A 12,761-nucleotide genomic window follows, 5' to 3' on the forward strand; every position below is an offset into this window, starting at 1 on the left:
GAATCTGAGGAAGGGGAATAGGCTTTGTAAAAGATACTTTTCTTAAATTCAAGCAACCTGTGGGCAACATTATCTCAATGACACTCAAGCTGAAAAGCTCAGTGTTTCCTATATATAGGGCAGATACCTTTTCTCTATCAGTCTTTCTATAAAAGGGAAATATTTTACATATTTTAGACAAAATGTCTTTGGCTTAGCTTTGATATGTTCAAAATAGTTTTAAGGGGAATTTTTTTAATGAAATACTTTTTTTTTCATACTTCCGGCACTTTCATGATTTCTTTTTTAAACTAGAAAAGGAAGAGAAGAATTTAATACTACTGAGCTCTTAAGCCAACATCAACTTCATGTAGTAATCCTTGAAAAATCTTGTCTTAAAACATATTACAGCTCATAATACATGCAATATTTGTGAGACAGAAGGAATGGAAGCGGGTGAAGTCAGTTTGTTTTAGAGCATGAAGCAGCACAGTCTCCCCTTGGCAATCCAGCAGTTCTGTTCCAGGTAAATTCTTTAGGGTGGAATGCCACACCACCACATAAACTTAAGGTTATTTTTTGACAACAGAGCAGATCTTTTGAAGGGTTAACACATGAGAGTTACTGAAGAGGGTTTGTTTCAGCTTTCCTGTTGCTTTGCCTTTGACTGCAAAAGGGGACCAAGAAGCAATGCAGTGTAATTGTGGTGGTTTGCTGTGGTGCAGCAATTTGAAACCTCCACAAGCTGAATGTTTTTCAAGTCAAAAACATTTAGACTTAGAGGGAGGAAAAATGACATTAAAGTGTGGTAAAAACACGTGAGGGTATGCAAGAGGGTATTCAGCACGTGCTGAACTTGAAGCATGTAACTAATCAGAAGTGTCATTGAAACTGTTCCTGAACTTAATTCTAATTACATGCCTTAATCATTGGCTGAGTCTCAAGCAGAAAGGGCAACAGACACAACAAAGAAGTTCTAGTAGGAGTCAGAGCAGCTCTTTTGTTCCACTGTAGTGTGAGCAAACTCTTTAAATCCTTTCTCTGCCCTGTAGATAGCATAAAGCCCTTCCATGTGGTGGTAAATTGACTGCTTTTTTTTGTTTTCTTTTGTTTTAAAGACTTCAGTTTTCCAAATGTGGTCTATGCATAGTAAGAAGACTGAATATCAAATCTCTACTCACGTTTGTGACTGCAGTTGATGATATTAGAAGCAGTCTGGATCAATACCTGGATTGGTATTCTGCTAGACTGGTCCAAAAGAAACAAAACATGTACTATGAGAAATCATATTATATTAATAAAGAAAATCAAAACAAAAGTCCTGATCTCAGGGGTCAAAGGGACCTGCTGAGATGCTGTACTACAAATACATGGCACATAGAATTAGCATATAGATTTCTGACTTCTTGATTTGTCTACCTTATTTATAGTTAATTTGGGGGAACCTCCCTCTACTTCCTACAAAATTTCAAAGTAATAGAGATCTCATCTTGTGCTGCCCACAAGCAATGTTCTGAAGTAAGTGAAGAAAAAGGATGATAAAGGAGTGGAATTCAAGTGCCTAATATTTGCTTCAGTCTTGATGTATGGTGCTGTATGGAGGAGGAAGCAAGGGAGAAGTCCTTATGGAGACTGCCAAAATGGGTGTTCTTAAATAAAATCCTGTTAGTAAAAGAAAATATTCTGTAAAATATTGCAAGGCATGTGAAGAGGGGAAAAGTTGTTGCTCTTTGGAAAAGTTTAAAAAGTAAATTCTTATGCAGAAACTGTGTGACATAATGTGTTTTGCATGTACTCTTTGGAATTCTAGTAAGCTTTTGCCTTACCAGAAGGGCTGGTGTATTTCAAACTATTAAACATTTTTGTATTAAAAATACATGGCAGTCAGCTGATATTACTTTTATTTCCAATATTTTCAAGTGCATGCTTCTTGCACTAATAAAGCATCAATATTTCATTTAGACATACAATAGAACAGCGTATTCTTTATCTCCAAAGAGCCTATAGTCATAATGCAAGGTAAAGAATGTATTTTAACAAAAACAATGAACAGAAAATACTTGAAAAATAATGATGGTATAAATCCTTGTAATGGCAGCAAGGATATCTGTGAAAAAGAAAATGCTGGTGAGGCTGCAAGGTTGGTTGGGGTTGGAACCATGTCATTTGCAATAATCTTGAAGATCTTGTCATCTCATTCTGATGCTTTGCTTGGTGACAGTGTGATAGGGGGTAAAATGTGGATTTTTATACTCAGTTATGTGTTCATAAAATCTGCAGTAAAATAGATGTGTGTGTATATATAGATTATATATATATACATATATATATATATATATGGTGGTTTTGTGTGTATATGCACATGCATATATATGTTTTTACCTATCTATGTATTTATTACAAATGAAGGGGAGGTACCTGTGCTGTGTTTGGCTATAGTTTTTGTTTTTGCTGGGTCTTGACTTAGGTTTCCAAGTGCCATCTTTCATCTTCTTAGGACTTCTCACACTCTTTGGAAAAGAAAATACATGCAAATATTCTCCTTCTGCATTATTTTCCTTTGAGAAATGTATAATATTTTAGAAATCAAGGTAATTAGATTGACTATTCAATCTTCTAATTTTAAGGCATTTCTCTGCTATTTTAAGTAGTTCCTGTATCTAAACAAGATACACATAGCTATTATGTGTAACAGGGAAAGATAACCTTTTTAGAATACTCCCCTTGGTGTGAGTTAGAGTAGGTGAGCACAGAAGAGAAGGTGAACTTGCTGTTCCTGCTGGTGCAGTGGACAAATGTGGAGGTATTCCCAGCCTGGTATGTGGTTAACTCTCTCATTTCCCTCAATGGCTAAAATGGATTGGTTGATAGCAGTGATCGGGCTGCATCAGGAGCATTCTTCTCATGAATTGTTAAAAGGTGGAGCGCGATGTGATACGGTGGAAGCTGCAGTCTTTGTATCAGGAGTGCTACTTTTAGAAAGGCTGACTCAACAAACTCATAATTCACCAGCGATCAAAGGACATGCGTTTTTAACCTTGGTATGGTTTTCTTTCTTTTTTTTTTTCCCCTCCTTTGCAGCTGTCCTCTAGACTGTAATGTTGTGTTTGCAGGCTTTTTAGGTTCTTCCTTACATCCCAAAACTTGAACTACGCAATTCAAGGCAATCAGGACAGATGAGTGACTATTAGAGTCTACTGATACATCAGGTCTGTCTGAAACTTCCCTGGGTTCTTTTGTCACTCTTGTAGTTTGCAGATTGTCCAGGAGATAGCAGATACTCCAGTCAGAAGGAGACTGAGACTCAGAGCATCCACATATCCCTCTAAGCAATATTTCATTTAGTTAGGGGTGGTCCGGCTGCCAGGCAGATGGGTTCAGCAAATTATGTCTTTGCAATGAAGAAAAAGCTGTCCTAGATGGATTCAATTTTAATTTATTTGTTTAGAGAGCTTTGTGGTTTGGCTTACAGCCAAGGATGATTCCTGTTCCTTGTTTTGACTTACACCTGGTTACTTTCCAGGCTGCATCCACTGTTGCACTGCAATTCAACAGTGTGTGCCAGGCAGCATCAAGAGCATTATTGATGGTCTCTGGTTGGTGGCCCTCTAGGGACTGAGCCACAGGTAGTTTTCAGCTCTAGATCTGATTCTACCCCCCACTCCCCAATATAATGATTGTGAATAATATATAAATGTATTTTGTGGTTTGTAGCGGAATTCGAGCCTCCAAATCTAAAGCCTCAGAAAAACTGCATCTTGTGCAATCTCACAGAAAGCAGTGCACAGCAAATCATGTTTCACAGTATATAAGTGTTGAAGTACAAAAGACAGGATAGCTAATTTGAGGCAGGCACACCTTTATTGGAGTGGACATGATGGTAACATTTGGGAGGTAAGTTATTTAAGAATTCTGATGAAGTTGTTGATAGTTTTTCTTGGAGAATTTTGTAAACATTTAAAAATTTTGAATATGAATTTTAGAAGTAATCAATTTTAATCACATTTTGCACACTGAACACATATTCTGTTTAGATATCTAGAACTCCTAGTGCATGTAGTTTTTATTTATTGAATTGTGTTTGTGGACAAGAAAAAGAAATAGATATTTTCACTAAAACCTGGAATGTAACATATTGATCTAACATTGTCCATAATAAAGTAAAAATTTGAACCAGTAAGAAACTACAATAACAAAGGATATTTTTAAAAAAGGTTTCAATACTCTGGAAGTTTTATAAAATTGTTAGAATTGGTGCAGAAATCAGTTTTGAAATAAAACTTTTGTCCTAGCACTGTAGAAGTTGATATTTTGTAACTTCTATCACAATTAAACTTTTAATAACTCCAATTAGCTTCTGTAATCCCTTCAAGTAGGGAATAAAAACCCTAGAACTTTTCATGTTATTGAATGTGGTTTTTACTGTTAAAAAAAATGGATTACAATTAGTGTGCAATTAGTGGTTAGTGGTTATATTTAGTGGCTGAACTATTGTAGTAGTGTTTTAGGATGCTTATTTTCACTGTGCAATTTATGAAATGCTTATATCTACAGTAAAATTGTAATTTGACATAAAAGACATCATTGCTTTGGCTTCAGAAAATGGCAAAAAGCAGGGTGTGACCATTGTCTTCGTTATCCTAAGAGGAAAAAAATGTTGAAAATAATCTGAGTAAGAGCACACTGTGAATCACAAAGACAGTTGCCATTTTTTTTAGTGTTTTTGTCTCTAATATAAATATATGACTTTTGGTTTTGTGCAGATTGCTGGGTTTAACCTGAATTGGGCTTGCCTTACATTAAAAAGAAGCCAAGTCAAGGAAAGACCATGGTGATAAGCTCCTCTTGCACTATCCCATTAACTGCTAATGTATAAAATATTCTTTGATCAGCAGATATGATAGCCAGTTGTCATGGAAATGCAAGGAGTACCAGAGGGATAAAATGTGTAAGGGGAGAGAGGAGTACATGTGCCTTAACTAGATAGTGTTTTATATTATTCAATGAACACTAGTGGAAGTGTCTGGGTTTGGATCTTTTATTTAACAGTGGCAAATCAAATTGGTGTTGTAGGGAAATTGCCCAAACAGGAATGCATGTTGTTCTTGTCATGAGAAATATTCTTCTCCAAAATATATGAATGTAGTAGTGAAGCCTATCCCACTAGTGGAATTCCAAAGAATTTGGAATAGCCTTGCATGTTCTGGCTTCCTTTGTATTACACAGTGACTTCTGGTGCTCTGGTTTGTCTTTGTGTATTCCAAGGATATAGATGCATGTTCTGGGTGTTTGGTGTTATGAGAGTGATAGGGGTTTTTTCTTGAAACAAGACCATGGCACTGCTTTTAGCTGATTTCTTGTAAGTTTATCTTCATTAGTTCTATTACTAAGCCTCCAGTTTTTTCTTCCCTCTTTTTCACCCCACTCTGTCCTTGCTGTTTGCTTCCCACTGATTTTTAGAGGAAATTTTAATTACCCCAGTGAAACAAAGCAGACAGAGATGACCTGATGTCTGGGTCTTTTCCTAAAGTAATTCCTGGCAAACATACTGAAATTCATTAATTAGTTCTGCTTGAGACCAGAATGAACAGATCAGTATTCTCTTGTAGCAGCAGAGTCTAATCTACATTTCCATGTACAGCTATACATCTAGTCATAAACTTGTGGAATAAGCCAAGGTAAATCCTCCCAGCCGTGGATTTTTTCAGTATCTAAAATCGGCTCTCGTAAGAGCTCAGAATCTAGAGTCCAACACTGTTGTTGCAGATTAAGAGGAATCTGGCAAAATTGCTTGGGCTACTGCCATGTTAAATTTGGCTCATTACTCTGAAGAAATGCTGCCACAGACACTTTGGGACCCAGATTTAGGAATTGGAATGGTTCTATGTAGGGATGATCTTGGGCTCACTGCTCTAGACAGAGTTGTTATTAGTGCTGTATGCCCAAGATGGTTTGTGGTTTGTTTAGGCTTGTAAAGCATCTATTTTATACTCCTACATAGAGAGAGAAATAGGTCAGACTTACAAGAGTTTTAAATTGATCCACCAGAGTTTCATCTTTTCTGTTGTAACTTCAACACTGCAGGTTCGGAGATTCATCCTCGGGTTCTTTCAGTGCGCACTTTGAAATTTTGCTTTCATATAAGATCAGACCTAAAGAAGCATTTACAATGGTGGACTAACTGGGACTGACTAACAGTGGGATTTGTTGCTGGATTAAAATTTTGAGTGCTACATGTATTAGTCTTCTCCCAAGTGTAAATTGTTATACTTAGCTTCAGAGTTTACTCCCAGGTAGGTCAATAGCAGGATGCCAGTGCTTTTGAGAACTAAATTGTGGAGAACTGATAGTCTATAAATCTCATGCAGTTTGACCACAGTGTCAAAAGCCGTGTTAACACTGGGACGTGACTGTGAAATCTTTAAATTTTGAGGTTGGCTTAGTATATTTTTATCGCTTCTAGAATGACGTAATTCAATGAGCATACCTCACTCTTGTCCTTATTACAGGAATTAGTCTAAGCTGTGGTGACTCCTGCAGTCCAGATGAGTGATAGTGGTAGATCTGACCTTCAGAGGGGCATGTTTCTTGAGTAGCAAAACAATCATCTCTTAAATAGCACATTCCAATCTGTTCTTCCTTGGGAGAGTTTCCCTCCAGCTGGATATATGCGACTGCCTTGCCATGCATCTGATAGCAGCTGCTTGTAGTGCAGGACAGTGCTCCTAAACTTGCTCACCTGTGGTCCCATGCTGACTTGCTTTTGTGCAAATCAGCCAGCACACAGCGCTCTGGGGCCATTTCAGGTGCTCATATTGTGTGTGTGTGTGTGATGTTGAATTCAGTCCTCTGTGTGCATGCATTGGGCTTCTGACAACAGGTCACTCACAGCTGCCATCTTTTATTAGCCATGAAACATTTATCTTCAGTGATGTTTAAATAGTTAATAAGATTAGAAGCAAATTTGAATAAAACCAAAACCAACTTTTCTCCCCACAGCTTAAATAAAGCAGATCTCCATCCCCTCATCTCAGCAGTACTTCTGTCAGGGCAGCAGACAAATATCCAAGCCATGATGAAACACATTTGTCTATTTAAGTGAAAATAAAGCAAGAAAGAGAAGCTGAATGCTGTGTGTGCACTTCTGAAGGCAGAGGTTGATGTTCTGCTTGCTTTTCAGATGCTCTCCTTTGCAAAACTGTAGTATGAGCTGAGGCTTTGGCCTGCAACAGAAAGAGATTGCTGCTGCTGGAAAACGTCTAGTTAGGGTTGAGCTGGATTTTATTTTCCTACCAAAAAGACCTAAAAAGATACCGAAGTAGGGATGAACACAACTGTGAACTACTTTAAAGAGCAAAAAGTCTTTTTGTCTTTTTCCTTTGTGACTCCTAATTCCTCATGATAATAGTTTTGGAAGAGTATATTACAATATTTGTGAGAGACAAGTAAAAAACACTGAACAAATACACTGCCACCTGTGCAAGTCATCTAGAAGCATACAAAAAAGCTCATCTCTTATGAAGTACTCCTGGGAAATACTTGTTCTTCTCACCATCACTACTTTCAGCAGAGATCCGGGCATAAGGCTGTAGAAATAAACACAGTTGTGGAATGTGGCATAGGAAACAACATGCTGAAACCTCTTGGCAGAGAGTTGTTTGCCAGGAAGCCCAAATACAATGCTTAGTCCGTGGAAAAGATGGCATTTCAAGTTTTGGTACCGTTGAATTTTTCAGAAGCAAATATTTATCCCTAAACCTGCTCAATCTAGCCTTGTATTTACACATAAGGGGGCAGTGTGGTACTGCCAAGTGCCATGGAGGTGCACGGTAGATTTCACTATTATATTTTGCATCATGTTTTAAGAAATGGCTTTAGAGCTCTGAGCACAACTAGAGCTTTGTCACTCCCTGAGAGTGCTGCTGTGTCTGTACTGGGGAGAACGAGGTTGGATGGCTTCCTCTCTTCTTTGTAAACATTTTGTTTTTAGAGAGTTGCTGTTTTGGCGCTCTCTCGTAGTCCCTTGTTCATAGGCATGTGAAGGAGGGGGAGACAGTTTTCCTAACGCTGGGATGGGGAACTTCAAATTAGAGCATTTTTACCTCCCCCATGGCAACATTCACTTACTGGAAAGAAAAGTAATGTTTCCACTGAAGGTTTCCCGTGCACACCATACATGGGCTTCTGGCCCACTGCTGCCCAGTTTTGGGAATATGATAATTTCTCCACTGTTTTCATGGACTATGTCCTTTCTTGATTATTTTGTACCAGCACAGTCTTTTACCTGCCAATACAAAAGTGATGATTAAATGGCTGTAAGTCAATGCATACATGGGATCTTGGGTCATCTTCTTCCTACATGGTAATATTCAGGGTTAGCAGGCCAGGATATGATGGCATTTAGGGTCTCTAATGCTTTTAACATGGTGTTTTGAGTGCCTTACTACAGGATGCTTATGGCATTATTTCTCACCTGTCTGGCTTTTAGTGTCATACTGCACCTGACACATGCTGTTACTATCCAAAAATGTTTTATCTGTGTTGTCCCTTTATAGTTTCTGCATGAATTTCTACTTTATAAAAAAGCTTCCCCTTAAATATTGATTACAGCTCTCCTCTGCCACTTGTCTTTGTAGTAAATATTATAAAGTTGCAGAGCACAAGGACATCATGCACTGTTTCATTACATCTTGTTATATCACTGTCTTGCCTTGCTGTGAGGTGCTGCACAGATGCAGGAGTTTTCTTACACAGCTCCTGTTTGTGTTTTTCTTTATCTGCTGCTTTGTCTTTGCTGAAATACATATGAAGCCAATTTGTTCATGCCATGATCACTTGTAGAAGGCTGCTGGTAAATTACATGCCAGCACACTGATAATCTCTAGTAGTAAGTCAGCACTGTAAGACTGTCCCCTTCGTGTGACAGTTGAAGTGCTATCAGGTACAGTATTGTGGTTGATTCAGAGAGAAATGATATGGTATTCTGTGTGGAGTGGTGATATGCTGATGGTCATGACTCAAAAGAGAAAATGATGACAGCAAATGCAATCCTTTTTATATGCATGTTTGTGAATATCAGTATTTAATATAAAATTGTCTTGATACATAATAGTTAGCAGAATAAATTCTCACATGGTTTGTTACTATGGTATTTCTCATTAAAAACCCCTGCCCACAAAATTTTCCCCTTGCTTTCTTCAAGAGTGTGGTGTTTCTTTAATTAAAATGGCTGATATAATAACATCACAAGGTTTGAAAATTAAAATGGGTATTCTGGAAAAAAATACAGGTTCTAGCTAAAGCTCCAAAGCATTTTGGTTACTGGTTCCTAAGTTAGTATCTTTCATTTTCTCCTTCCCCTCCATTCTTGCTGGTAAGTGTGGCTGCAAATGTTTTGTGTTTGAATTAACTGATTGGCAGCTTGGTTAATGCATAGACAGTGCTATTGGTTATTTCCATATTTTATTTATTTATTTATTTATTTATTTATTTATTCATTCATTTATTTATTTATTTTGAAAGCACTCATTAAAAACCCACAGCATACTCCCAAACATGAAGGAATGGATTTTTGGCTCCTGTCTGCTTTGAATGAAATCCAAAACAAATGTTGTTTGATAATGGTTTACAGTTGCATTGCACAGGTTGCTCTTCACGATAAATAATTAACACCCTTTGTGTTCTTGATTGCAGATTTTCAAAACCCTGCCTGATGCTACTTTCCCTGAGCCAATCCCTATGTCAGTGTCTCCTCCAAATGCCCCACCAAGGCAGTCAAGAAGACAAGGACAGCGTACTAAGAGGCCTCTGGCTGTTTACAATCTCTGCCTGGAGTTGGATGATGGTAAGATGTTAGTAATAATTTCAGTCTTTGCATCAGATGGGCTGTGTATCCTGTCTCCTGGAGGTGTTTTTGTTTCATGTTTCATTTGTATACATGTGTGGATGCACATGCATGCTGGTTTAATTGCTTTGGAACATGCAAAGAAGCAAGGAGAGCTACAGAGAGAGGACAACAGGGAGTACTGTCCTGTGACTTATGTTTAAAAGTAGGACGGACTGCCTTAAATATGCTTTTCTTCTCTAAAAAAGAAGCAGCTCCTGTTTCTTTGGGGAAATCTCTTTGACCTCTACGGAAGATTACATAGCCATAAGATAAATGGAGAGAGAACTAAAATTAAAGCAAATCTTTTATGAGAAGAGCTAATGCACTTTACAGTTAAATTCATCTGGATTAAAGGCTCAGGTCACCACTGCACTGGAGAATACCACTACTTCACTTGAATCTTTAATACCTTGCTGTAACTAGCTGTAAATGCTTGTCAACTTGCCTTACCCTGAAAAGCAATGGAAAAAAAAGTCTTCCTTTTGTGTGGAGTCTGCAGTAGCAACGTACAGTGAGGCAAAGGGTGCATAATAACATCTTATGTATTCTGACTGTTGGCCAGAACCATAATCATTTTCCTGAAATTTCATTGCTTGGGGGTACATACAGTACTGAGGAGGCAAGTCAGGGCTCATTTTATGTTACAGTTTTTCTCCACCCTATTCCTTTTCTCTCTCCTAATGTTTTTTGCCAATTGTCTTTTCACATGAAGAGCCATGGGATCAGGGCACAAAGTCCAGTTACAACAAAATAAACAGGAAGGTTTTGGAATCATGCAGTAGTAAGAGATTCACTGGTGAACTGTCACTAAATTAGTGGTTAACAGTGGTTGGTTTCATTAGGCAAGAACAAAAACACCTATGACAGCTGTTAAATGCGGCTTTTAGAAATAAACTCAGGACTGTTTATAGTTCCAAAGCCAGTTTTGCAAAGAGTCAGCAAGAAATTCAGCATTCCTGCCATCAGATTTGATTCACCAGAGATACAAAATCTCTATTTGTCTTTTCTTGCATCAGATGTGAAACTAAATGCCTTGACTAGAAGATGTTTAGGGGTATCTGCTTAAAAAGCTTAAGATGTGTTAATTTGAATAATATGCTCCCAAAAGCTAAGAAAGCTCTTGAGCTACATCTGCAATAATAAATTTATCCTCATCTGAAAAACAAAGCTAAACTGAAGCCACTCACAGAGCTGTTCACATCTAATTTTGAATGTGAACCCTAGCAGGACCCAAGAAGTACCACAGCTTCTCAAACTCCATGGAGCAAGGTGTGCACTGAGGAGTTGACTCTGACCCAAACACTGCAGACAAAAAGCACTTTGTGGGTTGTTTTTATTCTGAGAACCAAAAATACTGTGTTACTGTTGAAAACTGTTATAAGGATTCTGTTTTGCCTAAATGCCGTCCATATTCTTGTCTGATTTGGGCATCTTGACAAGGAGCTGAGATTGTTAAAGGCTGTAATTGTTACATTTCATGCAGAGCCTTGGTGCTTGTCTGGGAGTTGTAGTGGGCTGAACTGCAAAATAACCTAATACATCATGGTACATTTAAAACCATAGTGAAGGCTGAACTGCTGCAGGTGAAGTTTCAGTGGGATCTGGCAATAACATTTCCCCTTGTAACTGCTGAAAAAATACCCTCTGGGGTCTGTAAAGCCACTGCCAAAGGTAGCAGAATCCTCAGGCTGTTGGTAGCTGCTGGCCACATGCTAATAGCTCTTTTCCTTGTTCAGCCAGCCCGCTGTGTCAGGACAGTGGACAGTAGTTGGGACAATGGCTCTTGGGCATGTGTGCCATGCACATGCAGCACTGCAGTGCCTCGAGCCCAGCTGTGTCACTGCATGATCTGAGCCACTGCCCCAGTGGCTGCAGGCTGTGTGGATCAGCCAGGCTCATGAATTATCTAGTCCTGAGTAGAGCTCAATGCCTCCAAATACACTCCATGGCCTTTGGTTGCTTTTTTCTTTGGAGAGGGGGTGAAGGAATAGAAGTGAGCCTGGGCTTCATTCCATATTTACCTAGTTTCTTGGCTAACAAATGCATGTTTTATAACTGCTCTTTGGAAGATTTTATCCTGTGTGTGTTTTTAACAGGAAATTAAACATTAAACCCCTTCCCTCCCCCCCGCCCCCCCTTATTCACAATGGCATGAGTTAAGCACCAGGCACAAGCCAGTGTTTTGTATTTCCTGGATATGGCAAAATTATCATAATCTTGTTTTAAACAAGCAGCTGATACATATTTATATGTAAATATATTTGTAGACAAATATATCTCTAAAGTTATGGTAATTGTACATAAATATTCTCTATGCCTTGAAACTAGAACTATGTCGGGGACAAAATCTCTCTGTGCTGCGAAACTTCTTGAGTGTGTTTCTTTTAGGATTGTTATGCAAACCAGGAAATTGTTAGAAAAGCGGAAACAAGTCTTTAGCTATCAGCTGCTCCAGGGAGTTAACAGGCTTCAGAATCCACTGCTTGAATTGGAAATGCAGGGTTCGGGCCAGGTTTCTTTTTAAAAGCACGTTTGCAGTCGAGAAGCTTCTTGACTGCACAGAAAATGTATGCAGCAACCACCCAGAAAGGGCTGTGAGATGTATAAATATTGATAGATATAATAGCTGAAGAACACACACTACGTTTGATAAAAATCTTTATTTTGCCTTCTAGTAATTAGCTGTACTGAATTCTGATAGTGCATAGATTTTCCTTCCTTGTACATGGCAATCAGATGATTAAACCTATTTGCAAACAATTCAAGGATTATACTTACTACCGTGAGGATCTTTGTTTCCTGAAAGACCAACTTGAATCACAGATGATGCTGTCTGTTTTTCTTTCAACTTCTTTCTTCTTTGCTCTGTGGTAAGCCAGTTACTAAATTTTCACTC

The 12,761-nt window shown here is 38.3% G+C and overlaps 1 protein-coding gene across 2 annotated transcripts in view; it reads left to right on the forward strand.

The window, feature by feature from the left end:
* The window catches only part of ARHGAP10 (Rho GTPase activating protein 10), a 137,946-nt gene that overhangs the window by 94,087 nt on the left and 31,098 nt on the right, over nt 1-12,761 (forward strand). For both annotated transcript variants that reach the window (XM_038135804.1, XM_038135805.1), the window contains one exon: nt 9,673-9,823. In XM_038135804.1, coding sequence (XP_037991732.1) covers nt 9,673-9,823 — 151 coding nt within the window. The remainder of the gene's footprint in view (nt 1-9,672; nt 9,824-12,761) is intronic.

This window comes from Motacilla alba, chromosome 4 (genome assembly GCF_015832195.1).
Source record: "Motacilla alba alba isolate MOTALB_02 chromosome 4, Motacilla_alba_V1.0_pri, whole genome shotgun sequence".
NCBI lineage: Eukaryota > Metazoa > Chordata > Aves > Passeriformes > Motacillidae > Motacilla > Motacilla alba.